Raw genomic sequence first — 21,496 nt, 5'->3', positions numbered from 1 at the left:
AGAGTAGCTATGGGTCGGAATTGACTCAATGGCAGTGAGTTTGGTTGGTTTATAGTTACACCATAGCCTTCACAATTTAATTTGCATTTAAAATATTTAATGAAGTGGCAATCAGCCATGTTTTATTTTTCATTTCAGGGAGCACTCATTCCATTATGTTAAAATTTTAGAATAATCTATGAATCTTTAATGTTGAATTTCTAAAAGTACCATAATTAAGCAATTCTTTGTTGTGAGTTTTAAGTTCTGAAGAACCCATCATGCTGTAATAAACATAGACTTGCCATTCCCTAGAAATGATGCGATTTTTTGTGATTATTATTATTTTGTGACAGCATGCAAGACGACAGCCTAGAAGCTTCTACTTCCATATCTCAGCTTCTAAGAGAGAGCTATTTAGCTGAAACCAGGCACCGGGGAAACAATGAGAGGAGTCGAGCAGAACCTTCCTCCAGCCCTTTTCATTTTGGCAATACTTCTGGAGATGCTGAAGGAGGAGGAGGCCAAGATGACCTTCCAGATCTTTCTGCCTTTCTGAGCCAAGAAGAATTAGATGAAAGTGTCAATCTGGCAAGATTGGCCATCAATCATGACCCTTTAGAGAAAGCAGACGAATCTCAAGGTCGGAAACGTCTTTCTTCTGATCAGATGAAACACTTACCTAAAACAAATTTTGACCCTAACTTTTGCCAGGATATCTCTCAAAGTCAATCCACCTCTAAAGAGAGCCCCCAGGAAGCAAAAAGGCCACAGTATAGTTCTGAAACTCAGTGCAAAAAAGTTTTCTTAAATAAGGCTGCTGATTTCATTGAAGAGCTCTCTTCACTTTTCAAAGCTCATAGTTCCAAAAGGATTAGACCCCGAGCCTGCAAAAACCACAAGGGCAAATTGGATTCTCAAAACAAAGTCATGCAGGAAAACAGCTCCAGTTTCTCAGATCTGTCTGAAAGAAGAGAAAGATCTGTTCCCATCCCCATCCCTGCAGATACCAGGGATAATGAAGTGAATCATGCCCTTGAACAAGAGGCCAAGAGACTGGAAGCTGCCAATGAGGCAACTGGTGGAGACATTACCCCAGGGTCTTCACCTTCATCTTTGTACTACGAAGAACCTCTGGGGCAACCTCCTCGGTTCACTCAAAAGTTACGGAGCAGAGAAGTCCCAGAAGGTACCAGAGTACAGTTGGACTGCATAGTGGTAGGAATTCCACCACCTCAAGTAAGGTAAAAATGTCCCGTTCTTAATGTTTGATCTTGCCTTTCAATCTACCATGATCCTTCCAAGTGTTATGTTTTGAGTATGTGCTTTCAAGGTGGCATGCTCTCTTTCAGGAGAGCAGTTGTTATATACCGGTAGTCTAGAAATAATTTTTTGGGTTGTTTTCTAATTGCTGCTAGTTGGTATCAAATCTATTCTGATTCATGAGTACCCTACATGTGACGGGGTAGAATTGATCCACAGTGCTATCAAGGCGTTATCTTTTAGAAGTAGATCTCTAAGGCACCACTGGGAGGGTTTGTCACCAGCCTCTCAGTCAGTAGTGCAGTGCCTCGCCATTTGTGCCACCCAGAACGAAGAGCTACATTAACAAATACATGTTTAAAACCACTGAAATTAATTTTAGTAGCAAAATTTCTTGGATCATATATTAAAATATCATTTCCTTTGGTAGTGAACATAAAATTATTAATAAGATAGTTTGCATTTTTTTTGCCGTAGTAACGAAGTCTTCAAAATCCAGCGTGGATTCTAGTCTTATAATGTTTGGGTGCTAAAATTTTCTTGGTAATGGTCTGTATTTGGATTTCAAGAAATTTGTAGTTGGAAGAGGACATTATGCTGAGTGAAATAAGTCAATCACAAAAGACAACTATTAATGGGTCTCACTATTATTAAAAAGTCAAGCATAAGGTGTTCACACAGAAAGCAAAGCTATTGGAGGGTTGCAGGGATGGAAAGGAGAGGAAGGGGATCACTTGTTAGTTAGTAGACACTGCTGTGTTTGATCATGGGAAAGGCGGTCCCAAATATGAGTGAAATTAGCACAACTTCACCAAGGTAAATAAAGATACTAAGTACCGAAGAAAAAAGTACAATTTGAGCAAATGCTCTAATTTATCCAATTCTGCAACAACAGTAAAAGCAGCCATAACATATATGTGTGGTGATGTAAGTAGATATAGATGCACAGGAAAATGGGATTAAAATATCATGGAATCCTTCCACAAACTTCTGAAGACCCGGATAGGAAGGTATATGAAGCTAAATGCACCTGCCTGGCTAGCTTTATCTCTGTGTGAATACTTACAACCTGCCACTGAGTCGCTTCTGGCTCCTGGTCACCCTTTGGACTGGGTAGGAGTGCCTATGGGTTTCTGTTTCCATTCTTCTTTCGTTTCGAATCATCTGAACTTTGGATAAATGCTGCTCACTTGTTGATTATTATCTCAAAAAAATGTTGATTATTCTAATGTGGAGGTGAGTTTAGTTGCAAACATGAGTGGTAGGGGATGAGGATCCCTCAGGTCTCTTATCTCCCCAATAAGCCTGGTATCTGTTATGATTTGGAGTTCTGTTCCACATGTTTCTCCCACTCTATCCATGGCCTTCTAATGTGATCCTTTTCAGAGGAGTTAGTAGGGGTAACCAGTACTATCTACTTTGATTATGGAGACTGCTAATTGCATGCTCTATTAGGACGTGGGACAAATTGTTTCTATGTGCCTTCAATTGTCATCATTATTTTTTCCTTTGGTTGGGGAGAGACCAATAGTTGCACCTTAGTCGACTGCTCAGGAATTTTTAAGACCCTACTCACTAGTCATCAGATTAGGATATAGAACATTGATGAATAAGGTCCATTTAAAGACTCAATTTACATGTGATCCATTTACTATAAACTTTTGATATCAATTTAATGAACACCAGTCTTCCCATCTATGTTGTTAGAGTAGAACTGTACTCCAAAGGGTTTTCAATAGCAGATTTTTCAGAACTAAATCTTTTTTCTGAGGTGGATTCAAACCTCCAACCTTTTTATTAGCAGTGAACACATTAACCATTTGCATCAATGGAGGCTCATGGGTAGACTATTAAACCCAAAATCAAGGTCATCACTGCTTAGTTTATTCCAACTCACAGCGACCCTATAGGACAGAGTAGAGCTGGCCCAGTGGATTTCTAAGACTGTAAATCATTACTGAAGTAGAACACCTCATCTATCTCCCACGGAGCAGCTGGGAGTTTCCATTATCTCTCTGTTTCTATTACACTTTTCCATGAACTTTTTGAAGCTCCTAATATACTTAACCCTGTCATATGTGCAATGACAGAGATCATGTAAAACATGTCCTCAAGAAGCTTGAAATCCAATGAAATAAATTATCTTATTTCTATAGTAGAAACCATAAGTACCATCAGACTTCACAGATGTGGTGAAGAACCAAAATGACTAAAATTTTAAAGCTCCAAACTCTGGCTAGCAAGTTGATTCTTCTCAGAGGGACCCTAGTGACAGAGTAGAACTGCTCCTGTGGGAGCGGAGTGAGACTTGAACTTAGAAAACTGAGAAGTGTAAATATAAGTTCATTCATTCATTCAACAAATACATATTTGACTATTAAATGACTATGAGGTACTAAGAGCACATGCACAAAAGTAGGTCTCTGACTTTAAATAATTCACAATCTGGTAATCAGATAAACATGTAAACAAACATTGAAATGTTATGTTACAGTTGTTAGATGCCATCCCATTGTTTCCAACTCATAACAACCGTCTGAACAATAGAACTAAGCTCTGTCTGGTCCTGTGCCATCTTCACAATGGTTACATTTGGGCCCATTGTTGCAGCTACTGTGTCAATCCATCCAGTTAAGATTCTTCCTTTATTTTGCTAATAACATATCCAAAGTATGCTATTTGAAGTCTCACCATCCTTGCTTTTAAGAAGTATTCTGGTTGTATTTCCTCTAAGGTAAATTTGCTTGTTCTCTTGGCAATTCATGGTATATTTGATACTTTCACCAACTCCATAATCCAATGCATGTTCCACTGAAACTTATCCACCATGTTTGACCTGCTGTTTATTTGAAATGCCAGTGGCACAGCTTCCAGCATCACAGCATCAAGCAAGCCACCACAGCATGACAAACTGGAAGAGTGGTGGGTTGTTGTTTAGGAAGGCATGTTAATAAAGGACTACAGCAAAGCCCTAAAGTGCACGTGACCCTAAATGTCGTGTTTTCACTGGCTTTATGTGTATTCGAAAGCTGGACAATGAATATGGAAGGCTAGAGAAGACTGGTGTTTTTGAAGTATGGCATTGGCAAAGCATGTTGAAAATATTATGGCCTACCAAAACAACAAAAATCTGTTTTGGAAGAAGTACAAGCAGGATAATCCGTACAAGCATGGATGACAAGATTCTATCTCACGGACTTTGGCTATGTTATTAGGAAGATTCAGTCTCTGAAAAGGGCATCGTGCTGAGTAAAGGCAGCAACAAAGAGGAAGGCATTTAAGGATATGGATTACCATAGTGGCTACAACACGAGGTAGAAACATAGCAAAGATTGGGAAGATGGTGCTGAGCTAGGCATTGTTTTGTGCTGTTGTCTGAACCGACTTGAAGGCACCTTACAACAACAACAAAGGGTTATGCCAAGGGCATGTGTAGTAGGCAAGGGTGGCTCCGAGGAAGACGTGAGCTACATGGTTGGATGCCAGGTTGAAGGAAACGTCGGCTCAAACTGTGACACTTTAATATGAGGAGAGAAAGGAGAAGGGGAGACTAAGTACAAGGGCCCAGAGGCAAATGTGTTCAGGGAACCATCCCAAACCACTCAGCCATCTAGTCACTACTGACTCACATCAACCCCCTGTGCGTTTACAAGACTGTTTACAGGAATACAAAGCCCAGTCTTTCTCCCACAGCTGCTTGTGGTATTGAACTGCCAACCGTGTGGATCACAGCCCAACTCATAACCACTACACCACCATAAGCTATAAGTACTTGCAATGTCAAGAATATGGGGTACCATCTGAAGAAAGATGAGAGAGAAGATAAACAGGAAGATGAAAGGGATGAATCCTTGCAGCCCAGGGCCAATTCATCATCTTACACAGCATACCTTGTTTTATTCGCTTCATTTCTACTGAGCACTGAGGTGTTGAGATTTTCATCAATTGAAGATCCGTGGCAGCCTGCATTGGGCAAGGCTACTGGCGGCATTTTCCCAGCAGCACAAGCATGTGCTCACTTCGTCTCTGTCGTGGTTTGATACTTCGCACAATATTTCAACCTTTTTCATAAAGTATAAGTACACTTAATAGACTGCAGTACAGTGTCAGCATAACTTTTTTTAAATATACGTGCTCCCATCCCCCCCATATTGATTTGACTTTCCAGTAAGTTTTGCTGATCACTCTGGCAGGACTCTCTGTTGGTTGGAGGTGACCTTCACACAATCTTATATGGCAGCAAATAAATGGCCTCATCTCTCTCCGCCTATCTAAAAAAAAATGGCCCCCAACTGAGGTGAAGTCTCCTCTGGGATGATATATGGTGGAGTGATATATGGTTTGTGGAAGCTAGACAGGCAGCTTCTCCACTGTGTTCTTAGGGGACTGGGTTAGAAGATTCTATGAGCTGGGAACAGAAGCCTGCCTACATCTTGATGTATATCTTTATAGCAGTTGACTCATACAATATTTATCTTTTTGTGATGAATTAGCTTCACTCAACATAATGGTTTCCAGGTCCCTCCATGTCATGAGGAATTTCATAGCTTCATCGGTGTTTTTTTAGGGATATATAGAATTTCATTTTGTGTTTGTACCAGAAGTTTTTTTTAAGATCCATTCTTCTGATGGACAGTTTGGAGTGTTTCCAGCTTTTTGCTATTGTGACCCTGTGCTGCATTGCAATAAACATAACTTTTAGATGCACCGGGAAAACAAAACAAGTTTATGAGACTCACTTTATTGTGGTGGCTTGGAACCAAACCTGCACTGTCTCTGGCGGGTGCTTGTGTACAGACACAGACACAGGTTTTGTAATAATGCGTTCAGACAACAGGGAGGACATGGAGCTAACTAGAATGGAAAGGGTTGAGGAGCCTTGAAAGCAAAGCAGAACAGTTGAGACTGATTTAAAAACAAACTGGAAGCAATTCAAGCTTGAATAGAAAGAAGTGAAATAAGATGAAAGGGAACAACATCTAAGGACCATTGGTCTCTAAGAATGGGTTAGACCAGAAACAAATGCAGCCTGGAGGTGATTTTGGAAGTTATGGAAGGTATCCCAGGCAGAAGAGCCTCTGATGGACTGACAGGAAATGGGGACAGTAGGAATGAAAAGATGCCAATGCAAAATATTTGGGGGAAAGGTAATCAAGTTGAACTTGATTTCTTTGACTAGATAGGAAGTATGAGTAAGATTACCATAATTTTCCAGTTGGGCACCTCAGAGAAGGATGTAGCTACTTATAAAGACAAGGTAGAGGAGAAGGCTGGTTTGTAGGTGAGGTTGATGTAGATTTGGGGTATATGAATTAAATCTGAGGGCACAGAGGGATCCTATCCAGGAGGCAGTTGGAAATGTAAGACTGAAGGTCAAGTGGAAGGGTAGAGAACTGAAATGATTCCAAAGATCAACCTGGACACTGAAAAGTCTGATGCAATACCTCTATAATTACAAAGGGCTGTATATATACAAGGAACACTGGAATCAACTTCCAGCGGTGATTGAAGCAGCAGGGTTTCCTACCCTTTTAAGGAATAACTTTCTTATATTATCCCCTGCCAACAAACAAGCAAATAAACTCTCACTTGTTGGTTGCCCAATTCATGCATATGGATGTGGCAAGTGTGTGTGTGTGTGTGTGTGTGTGTGTGTTTAAAGACTAAATTAGTGTTGATGGGATTTAAGAGGGATAGACCCTCTGGAGTAGATTTGACCTGCTTGTTCTCCGCTGTCGATCAAGATCCTAATCCAGAAGAGTTCGTTTAATAGTAATAACTTTAAGCTTGCTTGATGTGTGATTTCTAGAAGAAAAAAAAGGATAGTATCCTGTGTGTTATTTTAGTAGGAAAGTGTAACAAGTACATAGGGCAACTGATGCCTCACGTTGTACCTATGTGCACCAATATTTTACCAGTATTTTTGTGATCCTATTTAGTAAGTTGAAATATTTTTGTGTGTATATATTATTGATTTCAAAGTTAATTGGCTGGAATTTATTTTTATAAGTAGAGGTAGGATCTTATATCACTTGAAGCAAGTGTTTTTGAAAGTGTGTTAGCCTTGAACATGATGTCATTGGAGTTGTCTTAGGAAATGAAGTATATTCATGCATTACCCACAGATGAAAGAGCCTGAAGGAATTCACAGCAAATGGTCATAATCCCTTTTCATAGGCTGATTCTAAATTCCTCCCCCAGGAATGTACAGCTGGTTTGTACTGGGTATGTTTGCTTGTCTACAACCTTCTGAGGTAGCACACATTTACCTCTTACAGATGTCAATGCTTGCTACCCCTATTAAATTTTGTTACTACTACTTCTAGACATTTGCCTGTGAGTAAGAGGTAAGCAAACTAAGTTTGTGGTGACCATGGTAAAGCACTGAGTCTTAGATGCAAGGTTGGTGGTTGGAGCCCACCCCGTGGCATCTCAGGAGACAGGTGTAGTGATCTATTTTGAAAGGATCACAGATTTTTCTTTTCTTTGAATCATTGTATTGGGGGCTCTTACAGCTCTTATAACAATCCCTTTAATACAGTTCCTCATGTGGCGGTTACCACGGCCCCCCAACCATAAAATTATTTTCGATGCTACTTCATAACTGTCATTTTACTACTGTTATGAATTGGGCGACTCCTGTGAAAAGGTCGTTTGACCCCCAAAGGGGTTGTGACCCACAGGTTGAGAACCACTGGTATACAACAACAGTATGCTGAGAAGATAAAACATAGGGAGTTTCACATTTCATTATTTAGGGTTTCTGCTTCCATTTTGCAAAGGAAATATCTGGAAAACTCATTCATTCATTCATTCCGCCAAATGCCTTAAATTCATATTATGCAATGTAGTGGGTTATTCATGGGGCTGGTAACCAGAAGGTCAGCCATTTGGACCCTCCAGCCACTTCAAGGTTAGGAAGATGAGGCTGTTTGCTCCTGTAAAGATGTGCAACCTTGGAAAGTCAAAGGGTAGCTCTACTCTGCCCTAGAGGAGATGGCTGGAAGTCAATGGCAGTAGATTTGGTTGAGTTCTGGTGTTATGTGCCATGTAGGTCACTGAGTTGACTTCATGGCACAGAACAACCCAAAAGTGAGTCCTTGTGTAGTAAAGTCAGAATCAACCTCACAACCTCTGGTTTCCTATTCTGTTTGTTTGGCATGTACCAGGAAAGTGCTAAGGTTGAAGCAGTGAATGTGGCAGACAGATCCTCTGCCTTCATGAAACTTGCAAGCTAGTAAGGTCAACAACCTAGACAAAATCTCCCCACAATGACTATATAATTACGATGCCATCAAGTCTATTTAAAAAACCAACCCCACTGTCATCTAGTTGGTTCTGACTCACAGCGAGGTTCTGAGGCCATTGTCTTTACAGGAGCAGACAGCCTCATCTCTGTAGCTGGTGAGTTTGAACCTCTGGCCTTGTGGTCAGCAATCCAAGGCTTACTTGACAGTATCTGCAAGGTGACTTCATGCTGTAAGAGAGCACTGACAGCAAAGGGACCAAACCCTGGGAGTGAAGTGGGGGAGGCTTTCCCGAGTGATATTTAAGCTGAGACATAAAAAAAAATGAGTAGGAGTTAGCCCAGCAAGTTGGAGGGTGAGGGAAAACGTCCTATTGTTGTGTTGTTAGCTTCTGACTCATGGCAACTCCATGCACAATGGAACAAAATACTGCTTAATCCTGCGCCATCCTGGTGATTCATTACAGGCTGAACGCTTGTGATTGATAGGGTTTCCACTAGCTGGCTTTCTAAAGTCGATCAGCAGACCTTTCTCCTAGTTGAGCATAGACAAGAAACTCTGTGGAAACTTACTCAGCATCATAGCCCCTCACAGCCACACATGCCTCCTGTGCGTGACTGGGCATGAGCTTCAAGAAGAGCACGTTTGAAGTCCCTGAGGCAGCAAGGCAACTGTTGAGTTAAGGAATTGAAGGGACTGGTGCTAAAACCAAAGAGCCAAATCCTGCCATGGAGTCAGTGCCATCCCAGACTGCTCCTGGGGGTTGCGAGACTATAACTCGGTGAGAGTAGAAAGCCTTGTCTTTCTCTCTCCTGTGTGAGCCTATTTCCAACTCTTCCCCCCAAAATCTCCTTCCCACTCCCAGGAACCTCCCACTGCTCCAGCTCCTTTGGCCCCATGGTACAGTCTCCAGGTAACATTTTAACACTCGCTGCTCAGACTTTACTGCAGTAGTAGCGCACTCAGGCAAATCATTTCTGGTGGAGCCACCTCACCCTGGCAGGTGTACCTTTGAGACAACCTCTTTGGGGTTTACAAACAAGGCACATTCTGTGGCTTGTCACAGGACACCACATTCCCCTGGACCCAGGGGAAACTCCCAAATTTGCCTTGACACTGTGGGAGAATCAGTGGACGGCGAACCAACCGCACATCAGCAATTCAGACGCACCAGCCACTCCACTGAGAAAGAGAAGGCGCTCTGCCTCCATGTGGGTCTACTTGCTCAAAAACCCCATAGAGAATCTGAGTGGACTCATAGCAATGAGTGTTCTTTTTATCTTTGCAAACTCTGGAAGCGCATACTGTTCACACTTGTTTGTTAACGGTTTTATTGGCACATAAACCACATATATAATTTGATAGTTCAATCAAGAAGAGTTGTAGAATCATGATCACAATCAATTTTAGACCATCTTCTTCTTTATTGTGTTCATTGCTATTAACTCTCGATTTTCCCCCAGGCTCCCAAGAGAACATTAATCCAGTTACTGTCTCTCCAGGTTTACCTATCCTGGATTTCATAGACAGAAAAACATACCAAAGTGAACAACAGAAAAATGAACAACAGTAACAAAGTGTATGAGTCCAGGTACCTGAGAGAAACAAATACACAGAAACTCATGTATAAGAGAGAGTTTTATATACAGGTTAAGTGCACATCAAGAGAACGTCCCGACCCAGTGTTGCCAAAGCCCACAAGTCCAACATTAACTCATTAACCCATATCCAACACCAATCCACAAAGTCCTCCTCCATCTCACAAAACAGACACTATGATGCCGACTGCAGGAGGAAAGCTGAGTCAGTGAACGTGTAAGCATCTCAGCGCTGTCAGGGGTCTCCACATGGTGCTCCAGCACCTAGGGCTGCATCTGGGTAGGTCCATGTGGCTTCTCCTCGGGGATGTCTTCCAGGAAATGAGCCTTGTAAGTTGAAGCAGGGAACTGGCTAAGGCAGCTGCACTCTGGTCTGACCATCAGAAAGCAAGAGACTCGAGAACTAGAAAGGCGAGGCTCATTGAGCCATTTTTCCCTCCGCCCTTCAATTAACCCACATGTGTTTATTGGCACAATAAACTACCTACCTCACAAAGGAAACCATTGAAAGGAAACCATTGAAAGGAAAGTAGAAAATATTAAAAACTAGGAACAAATTTAAAATAGATCAAGAGGGAGATCAAATGATAATACGGTGTTAACTTTTAACCTAACTGCATCTGCAACCACTGGCTTTCTGATACACTTTGCAGGCGATCAAAGGCGCCTCCCTGCTCTGTGGCCAGAGAGGATTTGTCAGAGGCTTCATACACAGGTTTTTCTCCTACCCGCCCCGCCTTTTGTTAACTGTAAAAACTTTTAAATGGGTAAAAAGGAGATCAAATGCTCAGCTATTACATTTTAACCTAACTATACCTACCACAGTCAACTTTACTATGCTCTCTGGTAACAAAGCAATTCACAGCCCTTGACGGTGTTCAGAGAGAATTCGCTGGAGGCTTAAGCTATATGTGGACCCTCTACATGGACTTTTGGTTTTCACTATCTTCCATACCCTCCTGCAGACTAGACGTCCACAATTAAGCTTTGATACCATTCCCTCCAGATTTTAATTATATTTTTCTTGGATCACTGGTGTGCTTCTTTCATATGGATTTAGTTGAAAATTCACTTAGATGACTTCTTGTTTAAACATAAGCTTTTACCCACTGCTATAGCAAAGTGTGGCAAAGAAACTAGATGGTGCCCAGATCTCAGAAAGAATAGGACTTTAATAGGCTTTAAAAAGCTGTTTCTCCCTAATAAAATGTAAAAAAAGAAAAGAAAATGATTAGGGCAAAGAATGTACAGATGTGCTTTATACAATTGATGTATGTATATGTATGGATTGTGATAAGAGTTGTATAAGCCCCTAATAAAACATTTTTTTAAAAAGCTGTTTCATTTCAATCATTTTATTGGGGGTTGTACAACTCTTATCACAATCCATCCATCCATGTGTCAAGCACATTTGTATATTTGTTGCTATCACAATTCTCAAAACATTTGCTTTCTACTTGAGCCCTTGGTATCAGCTCCTCATTTTTCCTCTCCCTCCCAGCCCCCCTCCCTTATGAACCCTTGATAATTTATAAATTATTATTATTGTGTCATGTCTTACACTGCCCGACGTCTCCCTTCACCCACTTTTCTGTTGTCCATCCCCCAGGGAGGGGTTACATGTAGATCCTTGTGATCAGATCCCCCTTTCTCCCCCCACCTTCCTTCCACCCTCCTGGTATCACTACTCTCACCACTGGTCCTGAAGGGACTATCTGTCCTAGATTCTCTGTTTTTCCTCTGATGATTATATCCATGAATATGAAACAATTATTGCCATTTTAGCCATTTTAAGTGTACAATTCAGTGACATTAACTACATTTACCATGATCTAAACATTATTTTGTAAAGGGGAGAAGGGGAAACTGATAGCAGTGATGTCTGTATAACCGCCCCCCCACCCCCACCACCCCAGGGAATGAACAACAGGAACGTGAGTGAAGGGATACAGCAGACGGTGTAAGATATGAAAATATATATATAATTTATCAAGGGTTCACGAGGGTGGGGGATGGAGGGGGAAACTGAGCTGATAATAAGAAAGAATGTTTTGAAAATGACAATGGCAACATATGTACACGTTTTCTTGATATAATTGATTTATGGGTTGTTATATCTGTAAGAGCCCCCAATAAAATAATTTTTTTAAAGAAAAGAAACTGGGCTTCAAAAAGTTTGTTAAAATTTTCCATCATTTTCCAATTAAATATTTCCATGGATTTTTAAGTCCCCTGAAAAAAGATTGTTTTGTAAAGTACAGTTTTAATAACTACCAAGCTTACTTACAAGATATGTGCAGGGTATAATAATGAGGAGCTCTGGTGATGCGGTGGTTAAAGCAGCTGGGTACTAACTGAAACCCACCACCTACCCACCCACCAGCTGCTCTGGGGGAGAGGAATGCGTCAGTCATGATTTTTACCTTTGGAACTCCTATGGGGGCGGTTCTACTGTGTCCTGTAGGGTCACTGAGGAGGAATCAGCGCCACGACAATGGGTTTGGCTTGTAGCTGCTGTTTGTAATAAGAATAGCGCACATGGCCCGGCACCCATGATGATTGAAGTCTGAGGTTGCCCTGGTCCTGCCACTTGCTTCTCCTTCAGAAGTAATCACGGTCCCAAATCTTGTGCTTTCTCTTCTTATTTTTTTCTTTACAGTTTTAAGACAGAAATGTTTATTGGTGAATGACATAAAATACTGGATTTGTGAAATATAATGTGGGGGGAAGTGATTAGTTGATAATTAGTTGAATTTGAATTATGTGTGCATGGAGGGGGTCATTATACTGGTGTCTCCACTTGGGCTATGTTTGAAAATGTCCATATTAGAAAGTTAATGAAATAATATTTGTATGTTTTATATGTTTAACATTTTTATTTTAGTGAAATCATAGTGTATATATTCTTTTGCTATTTAATTTCTTTCCCTAAAAAGCTCATCCACATCATTGCATTAATGCTAATTCACTAATTTTTATCACTATACAGTGTTTGACTATATGACTATAATATTATTGATGAACATTTGGGTTATTTCCAGGTGATTTTTTTCTAATATGAACAGTGGTTAGTGCATAGGTTTTTCCTGGTGTGTCTGGGCATGGGGTATATGTACAATTTTAATTATACAATACAAGTTATTTTTTCTAGAAGTTTCCATTCATATTTCCATCACATTGTATAAGAGCTCTGGTTGTTATACATCATTGCAGTATATTGATATTAGCAAACTTTAAAATTTTTGCCAATCTGATAGGTATGAAATATTTTCTCATTGTAGTTTTTGTTTTTGTTTCCATAATTATTAATGAGATTGAGCATTTTTTAATATATTTGCTGACAATCCAGAATATCTTTTCTATGAGGGGCCTGTTTATATCTCTTGCTCATTTTCCTATTTGCTTGTTTTATTTTTTCTTACTTATTTATGAGACTTTAAAAATTATTCTGGATGGCATATGAATACATGCTATATGTTATGAAAATACTCCACCCTTTGCTTGTCTTTTTATTTTCTCTGGTGTTTTTTGATTCATCTTAAATTTAGTGTGGATTTTATTACTTTTTCCTTTATAATTTGTGTTTTTGTAGTTTGTGTATACCTTAGACATTCTCTCTAACCTCAAAGCCATCACAAAAAGCCTCATGGGTTGCTCTCTAAAGCGGTGGTGTGGGGTTATGACTTGGACTACCATCTTCACCAGCTGCTCGGCAGAGAAAGGGAGGGCTGTCTACTGCAGTGCAGTCTCGGAACCCACAGACGCTCTTCTGCTCTGACCTACGGGCCGCTGTTAGTCAGATTTTAGTTTTTTGGTTTGGTTGTCACCAAAAAATTTTTATAGCATTTTTTCCCTTTCACATTTAAGTTTAATTCATCAAAAGTTGATTTTTGTGTGTGTTGTGATACAGGAAACCCATTCCAATTTTTCTAGCTTGGATACTAATTTTTCTGGAATCACTTATTGAAAACAACATTTTTTCTTCACTGATTTATAAAGCCACTTTCATCATAAGTCAAAATTTCATAGATGCGTATCTACCTCTAAGCCTTCAATCCTTCTCTTTTTTTGTAATTTAGTGATCTTATAAGAATAGATTTTTCATAATTCTTGATTTCCAACCTTTTGATTTCAATGATTTTTTTTTGCTTTCTTGACATTTTCCTCCTCAACATGAATTTTGGAATCCACTTGTCAAATTTCACAAAAGCTTTTAAAATATCAATTAAGGTGGTTGGAAGTGGGAAGTGGGGAGAGAGGGGAAAAATGAGAACCTGATGCCAGGGGCTTAAGTGGAAAGCAAATGTTTTGAGAATGATGAGGGCAATGAATGTACATATGTGCTTTACACAATTGATGTATGTATGGATTGTGATAAGAGTTGTATGACCCCATAATAAAACGATTTTTAAAAAGATCGTTGGAAGTACATTAACATATCAATTTGGGATGACTTTGACATCTTTAGAGTATTTGAAGCTTCTTATTCAGGGGCATGACATATTTCTTCATTTATGTAGGTAGTCTTTAATGTATTTCAGAAAAATTTTTTCTATAGGTCTTGAAATTTTTCTTAGGTTTATTCATTAGCACCTAATTTCTGTATTATTATGAATGGTGCCTTTTTTAAAAAAAGCTTATATTTTCTTTTATATATAGAAGTGATTTTGGTTTCTATGTGACTTCTAACCAATGATCTTATGAAATTCATGAGACTTGAGTTGCATATTTTGAAAGACCTCTTCTAATCCACCCCCCTTTCTTTCTCCCACCTCCCTTTCTCCTGTTTCCCCTCCCCTCCCCCCGAACTGTTGGTCCCTTGATTTCATCTCCAAATTGTTTATCCTGCCTGTCTTATCTAGATAGACATGCAGAGACATTAATAAGCGCAAAAACCAGGCAAAGTCAAACAAAACAACAAAGAAAGGCAAAACCAACAAAAAACAGAAACAAAATAACAACAACAAAAAGAAAGCCAAAGACAAAAAAGGGAAAAGCCTATAAATAGTTCCAGGTTGGTTTTTTGACCTTTAGGAGTGTTTGCCAGTTTAGTCTGAGGGGGTGCCACACTCTGTCCCCAAAGTCTATTTTTGGTATTCCCCAAGGACTTCATCATTTTGCTCTCCTTGCTGCTCTGTTGCACGATCTTAGTGTTTCACCCCAGAGTGATGGGGTCAGATTGGGTACAATTTCCACACAGTGTCTCCAGTGTTATCCCCAATAGCGCTATGGTTCAGTGAGGGATGTTGTGTCTTGTGCCCTATGGTCCTATCTGTGCATTGTCTGCTCTGAGCAGGAATATTGTCTTTGGGACTTGGTGGACCAGGATGTGATCCCCTCACTCTCCATCTCTTTTTGTTTCTCCTGTGTGCCTCTAATCTAATCAGACTTGCCCCTCTCCCTCAGCTGTAGCTTCAGTGTTGTCCTCTGAAGTGTATTCTTCTGTGAGTGGGGGGGAGCGGAGGGTGGGGTGGCAGACAGCGGGTGGGGGGAGATCCACATAGTTAGGATTGGGGCCGGCCCCATAAACCTCCCTATTGGCTCACTGGGTCATGTTGGTATGTTGTATTCACGTCTTGGTGCACTGGGTTGGAGCCTGGTCTGTCTCTCCCTCTCCTGTGGAGATATAAATAATACCGTCCCCTTGGGTGGGTTAGTGCCCTAATCCCCCCCAACCATGCCTTTTTCTCTCTCTTTCCCCCTCCTATTCAGTTGGCTGCCATATGTATCCCTGGATTGGGTTTGGCCACTGCCATTGGTACATAGTTTTTTAGAGGGGTCATGTAAGGGAGGAAATCTGAGGTTTTGTTAACTTCACAGTTAATCTTCCTCTAAAGCAGTGGTTCTCAACCTGTGGGTCGTGACCCCTTTGGGGATCGAGCGACCTTTATCACAGCGCTCACCCAATTTATAACAGTAGCAAAATTACAGTGATGAAGTAGCAACAAAAATGATTTTATGGTTGGGGGGGCCCCTCAACATGAGGAACTGTATTAATGGGTCGCAGCATTAGGAAGGTTGGAAACCATTGCTGATGGAATCTGGTTGACAAGAAAATCCAAAACTCACACCTTATTCCAGAAAACCTCCCCGGGTGCTCTAGCCTCAGAAACCAAAGGAGTAAAAACTACGAGGGGGTCCAGACGAGATCAAGGGGCTTATTGTAGGGTGAATGCCATCTGGGAGCTACATTCAGAGCAGCTGTGTGCGTCAGGGCCTGCTTTGGCGACGCAGCAACCCTAACTATGTACTTAGGGCAGCAGATGAGTGCTAGAGACGCAGGCAATGCCCCAAATAGGACTTGAGAGCTGCTGGGACACAGTACAGCACCCGCTCACAGTCATATTTTGTACTTCCCCACACTCACCCAAAAAAACCTTGTGCACCAGAATCAACATCCATTCAAAAAGCAGAAAATTTAAATAGGTAAAGAAGGCAGCATCATAAAAAACATTCAGTAAGAAAGATTAGTATAGCAAACAGAGGATGAAGTTCCATCTTGAAGCAGATAACTTTAGAAAGATTTAACTATGTCGCACCATCATCATTATCAGCAACAACAGAAGTTCAACAACTTTCTTCATTCACTCACCCAGTAGCATGTCATCCTGTGCCCAGTGTGCCTGAGGCACACTCTTGCAGGTGTTGAGGACACATTGGTGAGGAAGACCAAGCTGTATGCCCTACTGAATTGTAGATGACTGGAGGGAGAACAGACTACAAACATTAACTTAATAGATAAGTAGTTGTGTATAAGTAGTTTGATAATAGATAACGTTGAAGAAAAAAAAGAGGGAGCCCCTTCTTCCAAATCTTTGGAAGAAACCTCAATATGCTCCCAAAATAGTACATGGAAAACCCTATAGAGCAGTTGTAGATCACATGGGACTGCGCGGAGTCAAAATCGATTTAATGCCACTATCTTATTAGTAGTATATGCCAACTCATAGGAACACCATGCACAATGTAACTAAACACTGCCTGGTCGTGTGTCATCCTCACAACCATTGCCTTTTTTTTTTTATGAAAGAAAAAGGAATTCTAAAAGGGGACAATTCAAAGCTTCTGCTATCTTAAAACAAGCAGTCATCTAAGTGAGGTGTCAGCTAAAACCACACAGAAAACGCACTCCACCCAGTGTGATCCAAGGATTGTAAATAATAAAATTCAAAATCAGAGGAGGGAGTTCTAGAGCTTACATTCTGAGCATCTGGTTTGTACAAGGCTGTTGATGACAGTGAAAGCCCAAAATCCATCAGCAGAGTCCCCTTCATCCATTGAATTGCCGCAGACCAATGACCAGGGATGTGAATAGCCGCCATACCCTCAGATTGGAAAATGGATTAATGCAAATTAAAGTGTAATATCTTATCATTTGTTTTGCCTTTGACCCATTTTAATTTGTTCTAGTTATATTATTATTTTCTTTTGGAAATAAGATATTTCTGTATTTTTTGTTTTATCGGGATTTTGGTATGACTTTCTTTATATGAAATTAAGGCTAGGTAAATCTATAGAGACAGTAATTAGATGAATAATTTCTTAGGGTTATGGCAGGGGAGGCTGGGGAGATGTGAGGAGTTAATGATACTGAGTACAAGAAAAGGAAATGTTCTAATATGATTGTGGTGGTGATTGCACAACTCCTTAATATATTTAGACCATTGAATTGCTTAGTATGTGAACCATATGCCAATTAAACTGTTTTAAAAATTAGTGGAAAAAAAACTTCTAGTAAGCTCTGCCCCTAATCTTACATTAGTGTTTTCAAAAATTATTTTCATCTTTGTATTTATCCATCTTCTCTGTTCTTTGGTCTAAGAGCAGCTGTGTGGTAAAAGGATGGTCTTTGTATTAACCAATTGCCTATTTATTGTGTTCTTAATTTGTCAAGAAGCTTCCACTTGTAGGAGTTAAATCAATTTACTAAAACTTAAAGTATAGACATAGTAATATTGTCCCCACTTACACCCTGTACAGTCATGAACGGAAAATAGCCTTTGGACATGAACACGAAATGTTTTTCCTGCAGTCAGTCATAAATCCAGCATAGCTTTGAGAGCTGTTAGAAATGGTTTGTTTTTCTTCGATGCCATGGAGTTGGTTCCAGCTGACAGTGACCATGTACGACAACAACAACAACAACAAGTTCTGCCCAGTCCTGCACCAGCCTCACAATCATTTATATGTGTGAGCCCACTGTCACAGACACTGACTCAATCCATCTCCCTGACGAGCTTCTTCTTTTGGATGACCCTACACTTTATCAGGCTTTTTGTCCTCTTCTGGGGATTGGTCCTTCCGGATAGCATGTCCACGGTAGACGAGACAAACTCAGTTCTAAGGCGCGTTGTGGCTGCTCTTCCACAACAGGCTTGTCTGTTCTCTTGGCAGTCCTTAGTACTGTTGCTGCTATAAGGTGTCACTGAGTTGGCTCCAACTCATGGTGACCTCGTGTAAAGCAAAACGAAACAAAGCACTATGCCTGTCCTTCCTTGGCCTCATAACCATTCCTATGGTTGAGCCCATTGTTGCAACCACTGTGTCAATCCATCTCATTAAGGCGTGACTTTTTCACTGACCTTCTACCTTACCAAGCATGGTGTCCTTCTTTAGGGACTTCTTCCTCTGGTAGCATGTCCAAAAGAATGTGACAGCGCGCCTTGCCATCTTTGATACTAAGGAGCATGCTGGTGGTACTTCTTCCAAGACAGTCTTGTTTGTTCTTCTGGTCGTCTGTTCTGATAGTATATTTAATATGCTTGGCCAACTATTCCATTCTGTTCATCAGTACTATAATTCAAAGATGTGATTCTTCTTTGGTCTCCCTCATTCATTGTCCAGCTTTTGCATGCATATGAGGTGATTGAAAATATTATGGGTTGGTTCGGGTGCAGCTTAGTCTTCAAGGTGACAGCTTTGCTTTTAACACTTCAAAGTAGACTTTTGCAACAGTTTTGCCCAATGCGTTAGGTTTTTTGATTTTCTGACTCCTGCTTCCATAGGCATTGATTGTGGATCCAAGTAAAATGTAATCATTGAAAACATCAATATTTACTCCACTTAACACAATGTTGCTTACTGAAATTTGCTCTTGAATGTATAGTAGCCAAAGTAAATAGAAGAAATCATAAAGAGCTGAAAAGAAATCTTCAAAGGGCAGCTGGGGAAGACAAGTGAAAGCATTATGATGTAACACTACACCTAGAATTAGAAAACTAAAGGGGAAGAACAAACTCAGCATTTCCCAAACTGAAAGACATTCAAGCCTTAAGTTAAATACTGATGGATTCTAAATGCTGGAGAAAGATGTTCCTGTAAAGATAGACGTGGGAAACAGAACTGGGAAGAGAGTGTATGGGGACAAACTCTCAACATTCATAGGAGGCCAGGGCTCCTGTGGAGGGAACCTTCACCTTCGTGGGTTGGAAATGCGTCCCATTCACAGTCTTCTAAGTAAAAGTTATTCCCCACGATGTCCCCCCCATAATAATGCCAAAGTTAAGGTGCTGTTTCAAGCATATGGCCTCTTACTATACACTTGAAGGTCAACTGCTTGAAGGTTATCTTCCATCAAAAGCAATCAGACCCTCGTGTCTGTCCCAGCCTAAGCAGGGCTCACTCCTTTCTCATAAGAATCATAGATTGCTCCCTTGGTGACGACCTCAATGACACCTAAGGTCAAGCTCAGAAACAACCAAGGTTGGGCTGTCACCTTGACTCTAGGGCCCACCCATCTTGTTACCAATGTGCCTTCCTGTCACATGGGTGCCTTTAGTGCCTCCCCTTCCTGTTGTGTGTACCTCTAGCTCATCCCCCTCATGTTACATGTATTCCTCTTGTACAACCCCTTCCTGTTATGTATGTGCTTACTGAGGCCTGAATACCTGAGTTTATATAAGCTCATGAGAATACATTGCACGCACTCTCTCTCTGCTCAGACCTGGTTCCTGAAGCATTCACAGAGGTGAGACCTTGTATGCTTTATCTTGTCTGATGTCTCTTTAATTTACCTTTTAATTACACAACTGCCCCCTTGGACCCATTTGGTTGTGAGGAAGCTGGTCCCCAACAGATAGAGAGTCTTGGAAACCCAAAGAGGCGGTTCTACTCTCCTGTAAGTTTGCTGTAATCATGAACCAATAGTATTGAAGGAAGAAATCCAAGCTGCACTGAAGTTATTTGCGAAAGCAAGGCTCCAGGTATTGATGGAATACCAATGGAAATGTTTTAACCAACAGATGCAATACTGGAAATGCTCACTTGTCTATACTAAGAAATTTGGAAGACAGCTACCATCAAACAAGCTAGAAGAGATCCGGATTTATACCCATTCCAAAGGAAGATAAATCATTAGAATTCAGAAAATTATCAAACAATGAATGTGATAACATTAATATCACATGAAAGTAAACTTTGCTGGCGATAATTAAAAGTAGTTTTAGCATTATATTGAAATGGAACTGCCAGAAATCCAAGCCAGTTTCTGAAGAGGACATGGAGCTAGATATATTATTGCCCATGTCAGACGGATCTTGACTGGAAGCAGAGAATACCTGTTCTGAAAGCAGAAAGAAGTTCCCCTGCATTTTATGGCCTATGCAACAGCGTTCGACTCTGTGGATAATTCCAAAGAATAAGAACTGCAGAACACTTAATTGTGCTTTTGTAGAACCTGTGCGTAGGCCGTTATTTGAATAGAACAAGGGGGCTGTATGGTTTAGACTCTGGAAAGACGTGCACGAGGGTTGTATTCTTCACTGTATTTATTCAGTCTGTATGCTGAGCAAATCATCAGAGAAACTAGACTATAGGAAGAAGAATATGTGTCATAGGGAAGACCCATTCACAACCTGTGCTGTGCAGACAATGCAACCTTGCTTGCTGAGTGAGGAGGAATTGAAGCACTGCCAATGAAGATCAAAGACCATAGACATCAGTATGGGCTACAGCTCAACATAAAAGAAAGCAAAAATCCTCACATCCTCTAATATAACTCTGCTTCCAAAGAGTTACTCAGATTCATGAAGAAAGTAAAGCGCATCCGTAATCAAACATACCATTATTATGTTCGTGTTTCAAGGTTACACTCCTCATTTAAGAAATTAATACATTGCTTAACAGAACTAGTTAGAGACAATTCAATGAAAATTCTTTCTAGCCCCTAAGCCTTCTTGTTTCTTTCTGGACATGTTGCTTTTCAGTAGATGTAAGAAAAAGACATGAAGCTACAATGATTCTAGTTAATTCATTTAAGATTCGTACAACAAAATAAAATTTTGAGCAAAGTAGATGTACCAAAAGAACCCTGGTAGTACTATCTGGTAAGTGATGAACAGTAACCACCAAGCCAGAGGTTCAAACTCACCAGCCGCTCCAAATGAGAAAGATGAGCTTACCTGCTCTCAT

At 40.5% G+C, this 21,496-nt stretch overlaps 1 protein-coding gene across 1 annotated transcript in view; it reads left to right on the top strand.

Moving 5' to 3' along the window:
* Positions 1-336: 336 nt before the first annotated feature.
* MYPN (myopalladin) overlaps positions 337-21,496 on the top strand; it is a 108,293-nt gene continuing 87,133 nt past the window's right edge. Inside the window, exon 1 of the mRNA XM_075533846.1 lies at positions 337-1,223. Within this exon, the coding sequence (XP_075389961.1) occupies positions 337-1,223 (887 nt within the window). The remainder of the gene's footprint in view (positions 1,224-21,496) is intronic.

This window comes from Tenrec ecaudatus, chromosome 16 (genome assembly GCF_050624435.1).
Source record: "Tenrec ecaudatus isolate mTenEca1 chromosome 16, mTenEca1.hap1, whole genome shotgun sequence".
Taxonomy (NCBI): domain Eukaryota; kingdom Metazoa; phylum Chordata; class Mammalia; order Afrosoricida; family Tenrecidae; genus Tenrec; species Tenrec ecaudatus.
This window is presented reverse-complemented; position numbering and strand designations above follow the sequence as displayed.